Source organism: Oncorhynchus kisutch, linkage group LG13 (genome assembly GCF_002021735.2).
Source record: "Oncorhynchus kisutch isolate 150728-3 linkage group LG13, Okis_V2, whole genome shotgun sequence".
NCBI lineage: Eukaryota > Metazoa > Chordata > Actinopteri > Salmoniformes > Salmonidae > Oncorhynchus > Oncorhynchus kisutch.
Window position 1 is genome coordinate 388,761 of NC_034186.2, and position 19,416 is coordinate 408,176.

At 44.1% G+C, this 19,416-nt stretch overlaps 1 protein-coding gene across 1 annotated transcript in view; it reads left to right on the forward strand.

The window, feature by feature from the left end:
• Positions 1–1,604: 1,604 nt before the first annotated feature.
• gtpbp6 (GTP binding protein 6 (putative)) overlaps positions 1,605–19,416 on the forward strand; it is a 38,260-nt gene continuing 20,448 nt past the window's right edge. The window contains exons 1-7 of the mRNA XM_020474970.2: positions 1,605–2,383; positions 2,930–3,067; positions 3,238–3,308; positions 3,438–3,568; positions 13,423–13,493; positions 14,204–14,362; positions 18,479–18,687. Of these exons, the coding sequence (XP_020330559.1) occupies positions 1,903–2,383; positions 2,930–3,067; positions 3,238–3,308; positions 3,438–3,568; positions 13,423–13,493; positions 14,204–14,362; positions 18,479–18,687 (1,260 nt within the window). The 5' untranslated portion in view covers positions 1,605–1,902. The remainder of the gene's footprint in view (positions 2,384–2,929; positions 3,068–3,237; positions 3,309–3,437; positions 3,569–13,422; positions 13,494–14,203; positions 14,363–18,478; positions 18,688–19,416) is intronic.

A 19,416-nucleotide genomic window follows, 5' to 3' on the forward strand; every position in this document is an offset into this window, starting at 1 on the left:
TTAACACAGGACTAGTAAAGACCCAGTACACTACTTTAATACAGGACTAGTAAAGACCCAGTACACTACTTTAACACAGGACTAGTAAAGGACTAGTAAAGACCCAGTACACTACTTTAACACAGGACTAGTAAAGGACTAGTAAAGACCCAGTACACTACATTAACACAGGACTAGTAAAGGACTAGTAAAGACCCAGTACACTACTTTAATACAGGACTAGTAAAGACCCAGTACACTACTTTAACACAGGACTAGTAAAGGACTAGTAAAGACCCAGTACACTACTTTAATACAGGACTAGTAAAGACCCAGTACACTACTTTAACACAGGACTAGTAAAGGACTAGTAAAGACCCAGTACACTACGTTAACACAGGACTAGTAAAGGACTAGTAAAGACCCAGTACACTACTTTAATACAGAACTAGTAAAGACCCAGTACACTACTTTAACACAGGACTAGTAAAGGACTAGTAAAGACCCAGTACACTACTTTAATACAGGACTAGTAAAGACCCAGTACACTACTTTAACACAGGACTAGTAAAGGACTAGTAAAGACCCAGTACACTACATTAATACAGGACTAGTAAAGACCCAGTACACTACTTTAACACAGGACTAGTAAAGACCCAGTACACTACTTTAATACAGGACTAGTAAAGACCCAGTACACTACTTTAACACAGGACTAGTAAAGGACTAGTAAAGACCCAGTACACTACTTTAACACAGGACTAGTAAAGACCCAGTACACTACTTTAATACAGGACTAGTAAAGACCCAGTACACTACATTAACACAGGACTAGTAAAGGACTAGTAAAGACCCAGTACACTACTTTAATACAGGACTAGTAAAGACCCAGTACACTACTTTAACACAGGACTAGTAAAGACCCAGTACACTACTTTAACACAGGACTAGTAAAGGACTAGTAAAGACCCAGTACACTACTTTAATACAGGACTAGTAAAGACCCAGTACACTACTTTAACACAGGACTAGTAAAGGACTAGTAATGACCCAGTACACTACTTTAATACAGGACTAGTAAAGACCCAGTACACTACTTTAACACAGGACTAGTAAAGGACTAGTAAAGACCCCGTACACTACTTTAACACAGGACTAGTAAAGGACTAGTAAAGACCCAGTACACTACTTTAATACAGGACTAGTAAAGACCCAGTACACTACTTTACTGAAGACATTTATCATTAAATATGAATATCTGATTTTACAGTGGGTGCTGCAGCACTGTCAGCACCCCTACTTCCTACGGCTATGATCTCATCTGTCATGATCCTTTTTAATAGAGGATGACTTTACTCACATACAAACTGTGGATGGAAACATGGTTTATGTGACAATCTGGAGTGGCCTACATAGGAATGAAATAATCATGGAAGCTTCTTATATTAGAACGACTGCTTTTTATCATTTTACCAGGAAGCTGTGTCAGGAAGCACTTCAGTCGGTGTGATGCAAATAACATGGCTAACACCCTGGTTTTAATTTCTGTGGTTGGCTGAGGTATTGCGCCTTCTCTGCCACACTTTGTCCACCAGGAGATGCTGTCTGCTTTCAGAAACATAAATAAAGCATGTGATACCGGAAATGTCTAGTCGACATGTGCAGCTTCAAAACAACACCAGCACATTATTTTAGACCTTTTCCATAAGTCGCTTCTGTCATCAGAATTGATTGCATTTTCAGCACTGATTCAATATTGCGAAAAGGTTTTGTAGCTAATTTCCTAGAACTGTAGTAATAATGCGTTGTTTTGGTCTCACTCACTTCCCAGTGACATTGTTAGTGGCAACGTTAGCTGGCTAACGGTAGCTAGCTAGTTCGCTACATAGCTAGGCTACTAGCTAACGTTAGGAAACCGTTATCATGTCAACCATAAAGTATTGTATGTTAGGTAACAATGTAGTTACACGTTTATTCCCCAAAAGGACCTATTCATGGTGTGTACAGTTGAAGCATCAGCAGTTTTACTGCGCAGAGAACTGGCTTAAGTTACCAACAAGTTATACATGCCATAAGAGATCACATCATGTCAATCAATCATCATATCAGTATATCTCACAATATGGGCTTCAACGTCACAGAGCTACAACAGTGTCATGGCAGACATCTATCCCCTTACAACACAGACGCTTTTCACTGTCAACATACCAGCTGAAAATTAGGGATGACGACCATACCCCAGGACATGAAAGCCTGGGCAGGGAGGAGGACGATTATATAGATGACAGTGAGATAGATGAGCTGTTTCAGCACCAGATCCCTATGGTCGGAGAGGGAGACCACCGCATCTTCATCGTCCATCCTGATGTGAAATGGGGAAGCAGGAAGCAGTACCTTACCACAGGTTAGTGGAAACTCAGGAGCTGGCCATTATACCATGTAAGGCAGTTATGTCATTAGGGTGGGTATAATTTGTAGAATGTTCCAACAGGAATCTGTTTCAAAAACTTCGTAAAGTACAAGGTTGCCAACAAACAACGCATACAGAGTGGCATGATCAATTCAACTAGTTGACGAATAGGCATCAACTCACCACGTAGCTTATTCTTAATGTTTGTCCATCGGCTACCAGAGTGAGGACAGACAATTCCGGAATAAACGTGGTTTGTGAAAAACTTAATGAAATAGCCCACTCCCTACCCGGTATCTTATTCTGCCGCTATACAACTTTGTATACGTTGTTTGTTGACAACCTTGTTATTTACAAAGTTTTTGGAACAGATCCCTGTTGGAATGTTCCACAAATTATACCCACCCATGTCATAATGAGCTCCAAATGACACCCTGTTTCCCGGGGTCCTCCTATGGACCTTAGTCAAAAATAGAACATTGTACAGGGTGTAGGAGGCCATTTGGGATGAAGCAGTTCTGTCATGTGTCTCTTTCACAGCCAATCTGATGATGGCGGAGGCAGTGGGTTTGGTCAACACTCTACACAACTGGAGTGTTATCGACAAGATCATCCTCTCCACCAAGACACCAGAGAAAAAGATGATCTTTGGCAAAGGCAACTTCCAGACGCTCACAGGTCTGCCTGTTTTAACCCCATAACTTACCCTCGCCCTAACCCTGTTTCATGAAGTCTGTTCTCTCTCCCTGACACGATTTGACAGGCAATGTTTGGTGATATGTAATGTGAGTCACTATTTAGCATTACTGTATTGAGTCCAGAATCCTATTGTGATTTTTTTTTCTCAGAGAGAATCAAAAGAACTCCGGGAGTAACTGCTGTGTTTGTCAACGTGGAGCGTCTGTCCCCTGCCTCAGAGGTGAGAGTGGGAGACGAGAGCTTTACCCATGCACTACAGTGTAGATTGAGTCTTTATTGTCCCATAGACCTGTCACAATATGGCATATGGCTGCATAGACTTGACTCTGATAGTATGTTTTCCTTTCAGAAAGAGTTTGAGGAGGCGTGGGGGGTGAAGGTGTTTGACAGATACTCTGTGGTTCTCCATATCTTCCGCTGTAATGCCAGAACCAAGGAGGCCAAGCTACAGGTCTCCCTGGCTGAGATTCCACTGCTCAGGTAGCGTCCTAGTATTTTACCTATATATCACCCAAGTATTCATACTAATGTAATACAATGTATAAAGTCAGAAAGGTAGAGGCGAAGCGAGAGGGATTACTGAGCCCAAAATCTGTCTTATCCAGCAGGTAGTGTTTTCGCACACCAAATCTAGGAGATTTCAATGAATGGCTTATTTGCTACGAGTGGCTTATTTGATCGAATAGAAGTTCTGTAATGATTAGGTTGTTACGAGTGTACTGATATAAGTAGGACACAAAACATCCTGGTAGGGTTGTCCCCGAAAGAAGAAGAAAAAAATATTGGTTGACCGAAAGTCGTCTATTCTTTCGACCAATCGATTGCTCAACATTTTTAACCATGTATTTTACCATATATAGACACAGCCAATTTGTTTTAATATGATCAACGATGTGCATTGAGTTTGTCTGATGATTTAAGCTTACTGTTTGATGCCTCGAGGGCGCCAGAGTTCGAGATACCCAGAAGAATAAAACCTTAACCTGACCCAACTATTCCTGACCCAACTATGTGATTTTCTGGATTTTTGTTTTAGATTCTGTCTCTCACAGTTGAAGTGTACCTATGATAAAAAGGACAGACCTATCTTCTGAAAAAAACTCTTAAAGACCTAGTAATATTGTACATCAATAGCAGTCAATTTTAATCGTCACCTTATTTCAGTCTCATCTGAAAGTTGTAAATTCTTGGTTATCTTCACGAACACTGGCTAACAAGTTGAATCAGCAATACAAAATTGGGTTGAATTATTTATTTACTAAATACCTAACTAATCACACAGAATTACATATACAAAGAATGAATCATAACTTGATTACAAATTATGTCATAAAGGAAAACGTCCCTGGCGGACGGAACAGATATGACTACGCAAAGAAAGTGGGTTGGGTTTGAGTGAAAGAGCGGGAAGACTGAAAAACAAAGGGAGAAGCGATGTCTCTATCGGGCCGTAGGCAACTACTCTATCGTAAATACAGAATCTTATGCATTCTAAATTACCGCCTATTTGGGAAAGGAAAATATATTTACTCTGAGCCACTTCAAGGTGGCATAGCAGTTCAGACGTCTTTTGTCCTCGTCTTGTCGTGTCCTGTATATATATATTTACAACTTTTTTCACGTACATTCTATTTTTATTTTCCATCAACTCATCTTCAAAACACTCTCCTGCAACCCGCCTCACCAATTTATATTTATAAAAAAGTATTATTTACCTCAAATCTGTAATCCTCCAAGAAGTTAGCCAGAAACTCCAAGAAGCTAGCCTGAAACTAGCCAGAAGCTAGCCAGAAGCTAATCCAGAAGCTAATCAGAAGCTAGTTCAGAAGCTAGTTAGCTCCTTTACTGGCAAATCGTTAGTATTCAGCTAACCACGGTTTGTGGTCATCAGCTATCCTTTAGCTCGAAAATCTATCGCCAGTTCTGTACGGCGCAGCTCGGAACGGAACATACCGGACCAATTTTTCTCTCCATGTCCCTGGATTTCGACTGCTCTCTGGACATTCATACCCGGATCTCACAGCTAGCTAGCTGCTATCCGTGTGACTATCGGCCTTCGTCGATTCCGGAGCAAACATCAATTATTCCGGAGCTACCCGAAGGAGATCCGGCTGGCTCCTCCGTCGCGACGTTACCTGAACGCCCATCTGCGGCCTGCTAACCATTAGCTGTCTTACCGGCTGCTATCTGAATAGACAATCGGACTATTTATTTATTTTTATTATTATTATGTTTTCTTCTTGGGCCTCTATAACTATATCTATTGTTTTTATTTTTGTTGTTGTTGTGTGATTTGGATTAATCCCCTCTACCACACGGAACCCCACTAATCTACTGACGGAACGCAAGAGGTGGCTAACAACAGACCTCCATCCTATGCTAGCTTGCTACCGATGGCCTGGCTAGCTGTCTAAATCACCAACCAACCTCTCCACTCACTGGACCCTTTTGATCACTCGACTAAGCATGCCTCTCCTTAATGTCAATATGTCTTGTCCATTGCTGTTCTGGTTAGTGTTTATTGGCTTATTTCACTGTAGAGCCTCTAGTCCTGCTCACTATACCTTATCCAACCTATTAGTTCCACCACCCACACATGCAATGACATCTCCTGGTTTCAATGATGTTTCTAGAGACAATATCTCTCTCTTCATCACTCAATACCTAGGATTACCTCCACTGTATTCACATCCTACCATACATTTGTCTGTACATTATACCTTGATACTATTTTATCGCCCCCAGAAACCTCCTTTTACTCTATGTTCCAGACGTTCTAGACGAGCAATTCTCATAGCTTTTAGCCGTAGCCTTATTCTACTCCTCCTATGTTCCTCTGGCGATGTAGAGGTGAATCCAGGCCCTGCAGTGCCTAGCTCCACTCCTATTCCCCAGGCGCTCTCTTTTGATGACTTCTGTAACCGTAATAGCCTTGGTCTCATGCATGTTAACATTAGAAGCCTCCTCCCTAAGTTTGTTCTATTCACTGCTTTAGCACACTCTGCCAACCCGGATGTTCTAGCTGTGTCTGAATCCTGGCTTAGGAAGACCACCAAAAATTCAGAAATTTTAATTCCAAACTACAACATTTTCAGACAAGATAGAACTGCCAAAGGGGGCGGTGTTGCAATCTACTGCAAAGATAGCCTGCAGAGTTCTGTCCTACTATCCAGGTCTGTACCCAAACAATTTGAACTTCTACTTTTAAAAATCCACCTCTCTAAAAACAAGTCTCTCACTGTTGCCGCCTGCTATAGACCACCCTCTGCCCCCAGCTGTGCTCTGGACACCATATGTGAACTGATTGCCCCCCATCTATCTTCAGAGTTCGTGCTGCTAGGCGACCTAAACTGGAACATGCTTAACACCCCAGCCATCCTACAATCTAAACTTGATGCCCTCAATCTCACACAAATGATCAATGAACCTACCAGGTACCTCCCCAAAGCCTTAAACACGGGCACCCTCATAGATATCATCCTAACCAACTTCCCCTCTAAATACACCTCTGCTGTCTTCAACCAAGATCTCAGCGATCACTGCCTCATTGCCTGCATCCGTAATGGGTCAGCGGTCAAACGACCTCCACTCATCACTGTAAAACGCTCCCTGAAACACTTCTGCGAGCAGGCCTTTCTAATCGACCTGGCCGGGGTATCCTGGAAGGATATTGATCTCATCCCGTCAGTAGAGGATGCCTGGATAATTTTTTTAAATGCCTTCCTAACCATCTTAAATAAACATGCCCCATTCAAGAAATTTAGAACCAGGAACAGATATAGCCCTTCGTTCTCCCCAGACCTGACTGCCCTTAACCAACACAAAAACATCCCATGGCGTTCTGCATTAGCATCGAACAGCCCCCGTGATATGCAGCTGTTCAGGGAAGTTAGAAACCATTATACACAGGCAGTTAGAAAAGCCAAGGCTAGCTTTTTCAAGCAGAAATTTGCTTCCTGCAACACTAACTCAAAAAAGTTCTGGGACACTGTAAAGTCCATGGAGAATAAGAACACCTCCTCCCAGCTGCCCACTGCACTGAAGATAGGAAACACTGTCACCACTGATAAATCCACCATAATTGAGAATTTCAATAAGCATTTTTCTACAGCTGGCCATGCTTTCCACCTGGCTACTCCTACCCCGGACAACAGCACTGCACCCCCAACAGCAACTCGCCCAAGCCTTCCCCATTTCTCCTTCTCCCAAATCCATTCAGCTGATGTTCTGAAAGAGCTACAAAATCTGGACCCCTACAAATCAGCCGGGCTAGACAATTTGGACCCTTTCTTTCTAAAATGATCTGCCAAAATTGTTGCCACCCCTATTACTAGCCTGTTCAACCTCTCTTTCGTGTCGTCTGAGATTCCCAAAGATTGGAAAGCAGCTGCGGTCATCCCCCTCTTCAAAGGGGGGGACACTCTTGACCCAAACTGCTACAGACCTATATCTATTCTACCGTGCCTTTCTAAGGTCTTCGAAAGCCAAGTCAACAAACAGATTACCGACCATTTCGAATCTCACCATACCTTCTCTGCTATGCAATCTGGTTTCAGAGCTGGTCATGGGTGCACCTCAGCCACGCTCAAGGTCCTAAACGATATCTTAACCGCCATCGATAAGAAACATTACTGTGCAGCCGTATTCATTGATCTGGCCAAGGCTTTCGACTCTGTCAATCACCACATCCTCATCGGCAGACTCGACAGCCTTGGTTTCTCAAATGATTGCCTCGCCTGGTTCACCAACTACTTCTCTGATAGAGTTCAGTGTGTCAAATCGGAGGGTCTGCTGTCCGGACCTCTGGCAGTCTCTATGGGGGTGCCACAGGGTTCAATTCTTGGACCGACTCTCTTCTCTGTATACATCAATGAGGTCGCTCTTGCTGCTGGTGAGTCCCTGATCCACCGCTACGCAGACGACACCATTCTGTATACTTCCGGCCCTTCTTTGGACACTGTGTTAACAACCCTCCAGGCAAGCTTCAATGCCATACAACTCTCCTTCCGTGGCCTCCAATTGCTCTTAAATACAAGTAAAACTAAATGCATGCTCTTCAACCGATCGCTACCTGCACCTACCCGCCTGTCCAACATCACTACTCTGGATGGCTCTGACTTAGAATACGTGGACAACTACAAATAATTAGGTGTCTGGTTAGACTGTAAACTCTCCTTCCAGACCCATATCAAACATCTCCAATCCAAAGTTAAATCTAGAATTGGCTTCCTATTTCGCAACAAAGCATCCTTCACTCATGCTGCCAAACATACCCTTGTAAAACTGACCATCCTACCAATCCTCGACTTTGGCGATGTCATTTACAAAATAGCCTCCAATACCCTACTCAACAAATTGGATGCAGTCTATCACAGTGCAATCCGTTTTATCACCAAAGCCCCATATACTACCCACCATTGCGACCTGTACGCTCTCGTTGGCTGGCCCTCGCTTCATACTCGTCGCCAAACCCACTGGCTCCATGTCATCTACAAGACCCTGCTAGGTAAAGTCCCCCCTTATCTCAGCTCGCTGGTCACCATAGCATCTCCCACCTGTAGCACACGCTCCAGCAGGTATATCTCTCTAGTCACCCCCAAAACCAATTCTTTCTTTGGCCGCCTCTCCTTCCAGTTCTCTGCTGCCAATGACTGGAACGAACTACAAAAATCTCTGAAACTGGAAACACTTATCTCCCTCACTAGCTTTAAGCACCAACTGTCAGAGCAGCTCACAGATTACTGCACCTGTACATAGCCCAACTATAATTTAGCCCAAACAACTAACCCAACTGTATTTCCCAACTGTATTTAATTAATTAATTTATTTTGCTCCTTTGCACCCCATTATTTTTATTTCTACTTTGCACATTCTTCCATTGCAAAACTACCATTCCAGTGTTTTACTTGCTATATTGTATTTACTTTGCCACCATGGCCTTTTTTGCCTTTACCTCCCTTCTCACCTCATTTGCTCACATTGTATATAGACTTGTTTATACTGTATTATTGACTGTATGTTTGTTTTATTCCATGTGTAACTCTGTGTCGTTGTATCTGTCGAACTGCTTTGCTTTATCTTGGCCAGGTCGCAATTGTAAATGAGAACTTGTTCTCAACTTGCCTACCTGGTTAAATAAAGGTAAAATAAATAAATAAAATAAAAAAATAGGTTGGTGGTAGATGGAAGTGTTGCCCAACAGAGTCCTTTGTCCTTTGAAGAGTGTCTTTGAACGGGAACGGAATACGTTGTCGTCCACTTCTCAGTTCCTATGCTTCCTGGCTGATGTTTTGGTCACTTCTCAGTTCCTATGCTTCCTGGCTGATGTTTTGGTCACTTCTCAGTTCCTATGCTTCCTGGCTGATGTTTTGGTCACTTCTCAGTTCCTATGCTTCCTGGCTGATGTTTTGGTCACTTCTCAGTTCCTATGCTTCCTGGCTGATGTTTTGGTCACTTCTCAGTTCCTATGCTTCCTGGCTGATGTTTTGGTCACTTCTCAGTTCCTATGCTTCCTGGCTGATGTTTTGGTCACTTCTCAGTTCCTATGCTTCCTGGCTGATGTTTTGGTCACTTCTCAGTTCCTATGCTTCCTGGCTGATGTTTTGGTCACTTTTGAATGCTGGCGGTGCTTTCAAATCAAATCAAATTTATTTATATAGCCCTTCGTACATCAGCTGATATCTCAAAGTGCTGTACAAAAACCCAGCCTAAAACCCCAAACAGCAAGCAATGCAGGTGTAGAAGCACGGTGGCTAGGAAAAACTCCCTAGAAAGGCCAATACCTAGGAAGAAACCTAGAGAGGAACCAGGCTATGTGGGGTGGCCAGTCCTCTTCTGGCTGTGCCGGGTGGAGATTATAACAGAACATGGCCAAGATGTTCAAATGTTCATAAATGACCAGCATGGTCGAATAATAATAAGGCAGAACAGTTGAAACTGGAGCAGCAGCACAGTCAGGTGGAAGTTGAAACTGGAGCAGCAGCATGGCCAGGTGGACTGGGGACAGCAAGGAGTCATCATGTCAGGTAGTCCTGGGGCATGGTCCTAGGGCTCAGGTCAGTTGAAACTGGAACAGCAGCATGGCCAGGTGGACTGGGGACAGCAAGGAGTCATCATGTCAGGTAGTCCTGGGGCATGGTCCTAGGGCTCAGGTCCTCCGAGAGAGAGAAAGAAAGAGAGAAGGAGAGAATTAGAGAACGCACACTTAGATTCACACAGGACACCGAATAGGACAGGAGAAGTACTCCAGATATAACAAACTGACCCCAGCCCCCCGACACATAAACTACTGCAGCATAAATACTGGAGGCTGAGACAGGAGGGGTCAGGAGACACTGTGGCCCCATCCGAGGACACCCCCGGACAGGGCCAAACAGGAAGGATATAACCCCACCCACTTTGCCAAAGCACAGCCCCCACACCACTAGAGGGATATCTTCAACCACCAACTTACCATCCTGAGACAAGGCTGAGTATAGCCCACAAAGATCTCCGCCACGGCACAACCCAAGGGGGGGGGGGGGCGCCAACCCAGACAGGATGACCACAACAGTGAATCAACCCACTCAGGAGGGGGTGCGCCAGTGACTCAGCCCCTGTAATAGGGTTAGAGGCAGAGAATCCCAGTGGAAAGAGGGGAACCGGCCAGGCAGAGACAGCAAGGGCGGTTCGTTGCTCCAGAGCCTTTCCGTTCACCTTCCCACTCCTGGGCCAGACTACACTCAATCATATGACCCACTGAAGAGATGAGTCTTCAGTAAAGACTTAAAGGTTGAGACCGAGTTTGCGTCTCTGACATGGGTAGGCAGACCGTTCTATAAAAATGGAGCTCTATAGGAGAAAGCCCTGCCTCCAGCTGTTTGCTTAGAAATTCTAGGGACAATTAGGAGGCCTGCGTCTTGTGACCGTAGCGTACGTGTAGGTATGTACGGCAGGACCAAATCAGAGAGATAGGTAGGAGCAAGCCCATGTAATGCTTTGTAGGTTAGCAGTAAAACCTTGAAATCAGCCCTTGCTTTGACAGGAAGCCAGTGTAGAGAGGCTAGCACTGGAGTAATATGATAATTTTTTTTGGTTCTAGTCAGGATTCTAGCAGCCGTATTTAGCACTAACTGAAGTTTATTTAGTGCTTTATCCGGGTAGCCGGAAAATAGAGCATTGCAGTAGTCTAACCTAGAAGTAACAAAAGCATGGATACATTTTTCTGCATCATTTTTGGACAGAAAGTTTCTGATGTTTGCAATGTTACGTAGATGGAAAAAAGCTGTCCTCGAAATGGTCTTGATATGTTCTTCAAAAGAGAGATCAGGGTCCAGAGTAACGCCGAGGTCCTTCACAGTTTTATTTGAGACGACTGTACAACCATTAAGATTAATTGTCAGATTCAACAGAAGATCTCTTTGTTTCACTCTAGTGGTAGCATGAGACGGAGTCTACAACCCACACAAGTGGCTCAGGTAGTGCAGCTCATCCAGGATGGCACATCAATGCGAGCTGTGGCAAGAAGGTTTGCTATGTCTGTTAGCGTAGTGTCCAGAGCATGGAGGCGCTACCAGGAGACAGGCCAGTACATCAGGAGACGTGGAGGAGGCCGTAGGAGGGCAACAACCCAGCAGCAGGACCGCTACCTCCGCCTTTGTGCAAGGAGGAGCACAAAGGCCAGAGCCCTGCAAAATGACCTCCAGCAGGCCACAAATATGCATGTGTCTGCTTAAACGGTCAGAAACAGACTCCATGAGCGTGGCATGAGGGCCCGACGTCCACAGGTGGGGGTTGTGCTTCCAGCCCAACACCGTGCTGGACTTTTGGCAGAGAACACCAAGATTGGCAAATTCGTCACTGGCGCCCTGTGCTCTTCACAGATGAAAGCAGGTTCACACTGAGCACATGTGACAGACTTGACAGAGTCTGGAGACGCCGTGGAGAACGTTCTGCTGCCTGCAACATCCTCCAGCATGACCGGTTGGCGGTGGGTCAGTCATGGTGTGGGGTGGCATTTCTTTGGGGAGCTGCACAGCCCTCCATGTGCTCGCCAGAGGTAGCCTGACTGCCATTAGGTACCGAGATGAGATCCTCAGACCCCTTGTGAGACCATATGCTGGTGCGGTTAGCCCTGGATTCCTCCTAATGCAAGACAATGCTAATCCTCATGTGGCTGGAGTGTGTCAGCAGTTTCTGCAAGAGGAAGGCATTGATGCTATGGACGGGCCCGCCCGTTCCCCAGACCTGAATCCAATTGAGCACATCTGGGACATCATGTCTCGCTCCATCCACCAACGCCACGTTGCACCACAGACTGTCCAGGAGTTGGCGGATGCTTTAATCCAGGTCTGGGAGGAGATCCCTCAGGAGACCATCCGCCACCTCATCAGGAGCATGCCCAGGCGTTGTAGGGAGGTCATACAGGCACGTGGAGGCCACACACACTACTGAGCCTCATTTTGACTTGTTTGGATCAGCCTGTAGTGTGGTTTTCCACTTTAATTTTGAGTGTGACTCCAAACCAGACCTCCATGGGTTGATAGATTTGATTTCCATTGATAATTTTTGTGATTTTGTTGTCAGCACATTCAACTATGTAAAGAAAAAAGTATTTAATAAGAATATTTCATTCATTCAGATCTAGGATGTGTTATTTTAGTGTTCACTTTATTTTTTTGAGCAGTGCATTACTACCACATTCCTTACAGCTTGAAACTCAGAGGAAGATTGGAGAAATTATAAAAGATAAATATATTTCATCTAAACAACCGTATGGTCTACAGCGAGAAAGTTCTACCCATTGTTTAAAAGACATAAGGACCCAGGTTTATGGGTGGTTCCCTTCCAGATACCCCCTGGCTGTCCCATTGTTTAAAAGACATGTAATGTGGCAGAGTATATTGACCCCTTTCTCAACCCCTTATCTCAGAAGCATCCCAGTTATGTAAAGGATACAGCTTATTTTCCCCTTACCTAACCTTATGCCTAACCTCAACCCTAACCTTAAATTAAGACCAAAAAGCAAATGTTTATTAATGTGAATTTGGACTTTGTAGCTGTGGTAACTAGTGAAACCCGTTGTGCCTGTTCACACACATAGCATGGTTTTTCCTGATCTGAGCCTCCTCCCGACTGCCTTCCAATACATTTATTTTCATTGTTAAGGCGGCTGTTAGAGTATCTGGTAAATATAATGGATAATATGTGGTAAAGTAGATTTTTCCAGTATGTGATCCACAGCACCAACTAGTGTAATTTTAATGCACCTCCATTGAAACTGATTCTGTTTTGAACACTGAAATACTATTGAACATGGTGTTTTCCAACATGTACACAATGTGTTCTTCTGACAGATCCCGTTTGAGAAATGAAGTGGCCAACTTGGACCAGCAGGGTGGGGGCTCCAGATACATTATGGGTTCAGGTAAGCCTACAGTAATATGGCTGCTCCTGGAAACCTGTGGATGTCTCTGCTTCCTCACAAATCAAATCAAATTTTATTTGTCACATACACATGGTTAGCAGATGTTAATGCGAGTGTAGCGAAATGCTTGTGCTTCTAGTTCCGTAATAAGTGCTTCTAGTTCCGTGCAGTAATAAGCAACTAACAATTCCAAAACTACTACCTTATACACACAAGTGTAAAGGGATAAAGAATATGTACATAAAGATATATGAATGAGTGATGGTACAGAGCGGCATAGGCAAGATGCAGTAGAGGGTATCGAGTACAGTATATACATATGAGATGAGTATGTAAACAAAGTGGCATAGTTTAAAGTGGCTAGTGATACATGTATTACATAAAGATGCAGTAGATGATATAGAGTACAGTATATACGTATACATATGAGATAAATAATGTAGGGTATGTAAACATTATGTTAAGTAGCAAGTGGCTAGTGATATATAACTTACTGTAAGTTAGTCTGTATAAGAGCACCAGTTAAATTTCTTTGTCTAGGTGACTAACCCCTCCCTCCCTGTCTCTAGGTGACTAACCCCTTCCTCTCTGTCTCTAGGTGACTAACCCCTCCCTCTCTGTCTCTAGGTGACTAACCCCTCCCTGTCTCTACGTGACTAACCCCTCCCTCCCTGTCTCTAGGTTACTAACCCCTCCCTCCCTGTCTCTAGGTGAGACGCTGATGGAGGTACAGCAGAGAGTTTTGCAGGAGAGAGAGCTGAAGATCTGCTCTGCTCTGCAACATCTGAGGAGGAAGAGACACCTGCTCCGCTCCCAACGCAAAAACAGAGACTTCCCCATCATCTCTGTTATGGGCTATACCAACTGTGGTGAGAGGCAGGGTTATGGACTATACCAACTGTGGTGAGAGACAGGAGTTATGGGCATTAACAACTGTGGTGAGAGATGGGGTTATGGGCTATACCAACTGTGGTGAGAGACGGGATTGTGGGCACAGGAGGTTGGTGGCACCTTCATTAGGGAGAACTGGCTCGTGGTAATGGCTGGAGCGGAATCAATGGAATGGTATCAAATATTTATTATGGATCCCCATTAGTTCCTGTCAAGGCAGCAGCTACTCTTCCTGGGGTTTATTAGGGATCCCCATTAGTTCCTGTCAAGGCAGCAGCTACTCTTCCTGGGGTTAATTATGGATCCCCATTAGTTCCTGTCAAGGCAGCAGCTACTCTTCCTGGGGTTAATTATGGATCCCCATTAGTTCCTGTCAAGGCAGCAGCTACTCTTCCTGGGGTTTATTATGGATCCCCATTAGTTCCTGCCAAGGCAGCAGCTACTCTTCCTGGGGTTTATTAGGGATCCCCATTAGTTCCTGTCAAGGCAGCAGCTACTCTTCCTGGGGTTTATTATGGATCCCCATTAGTTCCTGTCAAGGCAGCAGCTACTCTTCCTGGGGTCCAGCAACATTAAGGAAGTTATAAACCATTTTAAAAACATTGTAATACATTTCACAACAGATTTCACAATACATTAAGTGTGTTCCCTCAGACCACTACTCTACAATACATTAAGTGTGTTCCCTCAGACCACTACTCTACAATACATTAAGTGTGTTCCCTCAGACCACTACTCTACAATACATTAAGTGTGTTCCCCCAGACCACTACTCTACAATACATTAAGTCTGTTCCCTCAGACCACTACTCTACAATACATTAAGTGTGTTCCCCCAGACCACTACTCTACAATACATTAAGTGTGTTCCCTCAGACCACTACTCTACAATACATTAAGTGTGTTCCCTCAGACCACTACTCTACAATACATTAAGTGTGTTCCCTCAGACCACTACTCTACAATACATTAAGTGTGTTCCCCCAGACCACTACTCTACAATACATTAAGTGTGTTCCCTCAGACCACTACTCTACAATACATTAAGTGTGTTCCCTCAGACCACTACTCTACAATACATTAAGTGTGTTCCCCCAGACCACTACTCTACAATACATTAAGTGTGTTCCCCCAGACCACTACTCTACAATACATTAAGTGTGTTCCCCCAGACCACTACTCTACAATACATTAAGTGTGTTCCCTCAGACCACTACTCTACAATACATTAAGTGTGTTCCCTCAGACCACTACTCTACAATACATTAAGTGTGTTCCCTCAGACCACTACTCTACAATACATTAAGTGTGTTCCCTCAGACCACTACTCTACAATACATTAAGTGTGTTCCCTCAGACCACTACTCTACAATACATTAAGTGTGTTCCCTCAGACCACTACTCTACAATACATTAAGTGTGTTCCCTCAGACCACTACTCTACAATACATTAAGTGTGTTCCCTCAGACCACTACTCTACAATACATTAAGTGTGTTCCCTCAGACCACTACTCTACAATACATTAAGTGTGTTCCCTCAGACCACTACTCTACAATACATTAAGTGTGTTCCCTCAGACCACTACTCTACAATACATTAAGTGTGTTCCCTCAGACCACTACTCTACAATACATTAAGTGTGTTCCCTCAGACCACTACTCTACAATACATTAAGTGTGTTCCCTCAGACCACTACTCTACAATACATTAAGTGTGTTCCCTCAGACCACTACTCTACAATACATTAAGTGTGTTCCCTCAGACCACTACTCTACAATACATTAAGTGTGTTCCCTCAGACCACTACTCTACAATACATTAAGTGTGTTCCCTCAGACCACTACTCTACAATACATTAAGTGTGTTCCCTCAGACCACTACTCTACAATACATTAAGTGTGTTCCCTCAGACCACTACTCTACAATACATTAAGTGTGTTCCCTCAGACCACTACTCTACAATACATTAAGTGTGTTCCCTCAGACCACTACTCTACAATACATTAAGTGTGTTCCCTCAGACCACTACTCTACAATACATTAAGTGTGTTCCCTCAGACCACTACTCTACAATACATTAAGTGTGTTCCCTCAGACCACTACTCTACAATACATTAAGTGTGTTCCCTCAGACCACTACTCTACAATACATTAAGTGTGTTCCCTCAGACCACTACTCTACAATACATTAAGTGTGTTCCCTCAGACCACTACTCTACAATACATTAAGTGTGTTCCCTCAGACCACTACTCTACAATACATTAAGTGTGTTCCCTCAGACCACTACTCTACAATACATTAAGTGTGTTCCCTCAGACCACTACTCTACAATACATTAAGTGTGTTCCCTCAGACCACTACTCTACAATACATTAAGTGTGTTCCCTCAGACCACTACTCTACAATACATTAAGTGTGTTCCCTCAGACCACTACTCTACAATACATTAAGTGTGTTCCCTCAGACCACTACTCTACAATACATTAAGTGTGTTCCCTCAGACCACTACTCTACAATACATTAAGTGTGTTCCCTCAGACCACTACTCTACAATACATTAAGTGTGTTCCCTCAGACCACTACTCTACAATACATTAAGTGTGTTCCCTCAGACCACTACTCTACAATACATTAAGTGTGTTCCCTCAGACCACTACTCTACAATACATTAAGTGTGTTCCCTCAGACCACTACTCAACAATACATTAAGTGTGTTCCCTCAGACCACTACTCTACAATACATTAAGTGTGTTCCCTCAGACCACTACTCTACAATACATTAAGTGTGTTCCCCCAGACCACTACTCTACAATACATTAAGTGTGTTCCCTCAGACCACTACTCTACAATACATTAAGTGTGTTCCCTCAGACCACTACTCTACAATACATTAAGTGTGTTCCCTCAGACCACTACTCTACAATACATTAAGTGTGTTCCCTCAGACCACTACTCTACAATACATTAAGTGTGTTCCCTCAGACCACTACTCTACAATACATTAAGTGTGCTGATATGATACAATACATTAAGTGTGTTCCCTCAGACCACTACTCTACTACCACATATCTACAATACAATACTGTTATCGTTTGTGTGTAGGTTACATGTGTATGCATGTGTCTGTGCCAACGTTTGTGTTGCTTCACAGTCCCTGCTGTTCCATAAGGTGTATTTGTATATATTTTTTAATCTGATTCTCCTGCTGCATCAGTTACCTGATGTGGAATAGAGTTCCATGTAGTCATGGCTCTATGTAGTACTGTGGAATAGAGTTCCATGTAGTCATGGCTCTATGTAGTGCTGTGGAATAGAGTTCCATGTAGTCATGGCTCTATGTAGTACTGTGGAATAGAGTTCCATGTAGTCATGGCTCTATGTAGTACTGTGGAATAGAGTTCCATGTAGTCATGGCCCTATGTAGTACTGTAGAATAGAGTTGCATGTACTGTGCTCCTCCCGTAGTCTGTTCTGGATGTGGGACTGTGTAGTCATGGCTCTATGTAGTACTGTGCTCCTCCCGTAGTCTGTTCTGGACTTGGGGACTGTGTAGTCATGGCTCTACGTAGTCATGGCTCTATGTAGTACTGTGCTCCTCCCATAGTATGTTCTGGATTTGGGGACTGTGTAGTCATGGCTCTACGTAGTACTGTGCTCCTCCCAGTCTGTTCTGGACTTGGGGACTGTGTAGTCATGGCTCTATGTAGTACTGTGCTCCTCCCATAGTCTGTTCTGGTTTTGGGGACTGTGTAGTCATGCCTCCATGTAGTCATGGCTCTACGTAGTACTGTGCTCCTCCCATAGTCTGTTCTGGATGTGGGGACTGTGTAGTCATGGCTCTACCTAGTACTGTGCTCCTCCCGTAGTCTGTTTCCAGGTGTTTGATGCCATTCCATTTGCTCCGTTCCGGACATTATTATGAGCCGTTTTTGATTTTGTGTTTACCCACCTGTTGTTGCTAAATATGATATATAATGTAAATGGCTTCATTCACTGAACGGTGATCAGCATTTACCCACTTATTTAATATCTAATTAAAATATTGTCTCTTCTGCCTGTTCATTACTGTTAAACTCCTATCTCTCCTCCAGGTAAGACGACTCTGATCAAGGCGTTGACTGGTGACGCTGCGCTGCAGCCTAGAGATCAGCTGTTTGCCACGCTGGACGTCACGGTGCACGCCGGCACGCTGCCTAGTCACATGACTGTGCTTTACGTGGACACCATCGGCTTCCTGTCCCAGCTTCCCCACCGGCTCATAGACTCCTTCTCCGCCACGCTGGATGATGTCACTCACTCTGTATGTTACAACGGTTTTCATTTCAAAATGTTTACAATTCATCCCAAAGGTGTTCCATAGTGTTACATTTTCCCTTCACTGGAACTAAGGGGCCTAACCATAACCATGAAAAACAGCCCCAGACCATTATTCCTCCTCCACTATGGGGCAGGTAGTGTTCTCCTGGCATCCGCCAAACCCTGATTAATTAACCGGACTGCCAGATGGTGAAGTGATTCATCACTCCAGAGAAGGTGTTTCCGCTGCTCCAGAGTCCAATGGCAGCGAGCTTATCACCACTCCAGCTGACGCTTGGTATTGCACATGGTGATCTTAGGCTTGTGTGCGGCTGCTAGGCCATAGAAACCCATTTCATGAAGCTCCTGACGAAAGGTTCTTGTGCTTACGTTGCTTCCAGAGGCAGATTGGAACTCGGTCGTGTTGCAACCGAGGACAGACTATTATTACGCTCTACGCACTTCAGGACTCGCCGGTCCAGTTCTGTGAGCTTGTGTGGCCACCACTTTGTGGTTGAGCCGTTGTTGCTCCTAGACGTTTCTACTTCACATTAACACCACTTGCAGTTGCCTGGGCAGCTCTAGCAGGGCAGAAATGTGATTAACTGACTTGTTGGAAAGATGGCATCCTGTGACGATGCCACGTTGAAAGTCACTGAGCTTTTCAGTAAGGTCATTCTACTGCCAATGTTTGTCTATGGAGATCGCATGGCTGTGTGCTCGATTTTACACA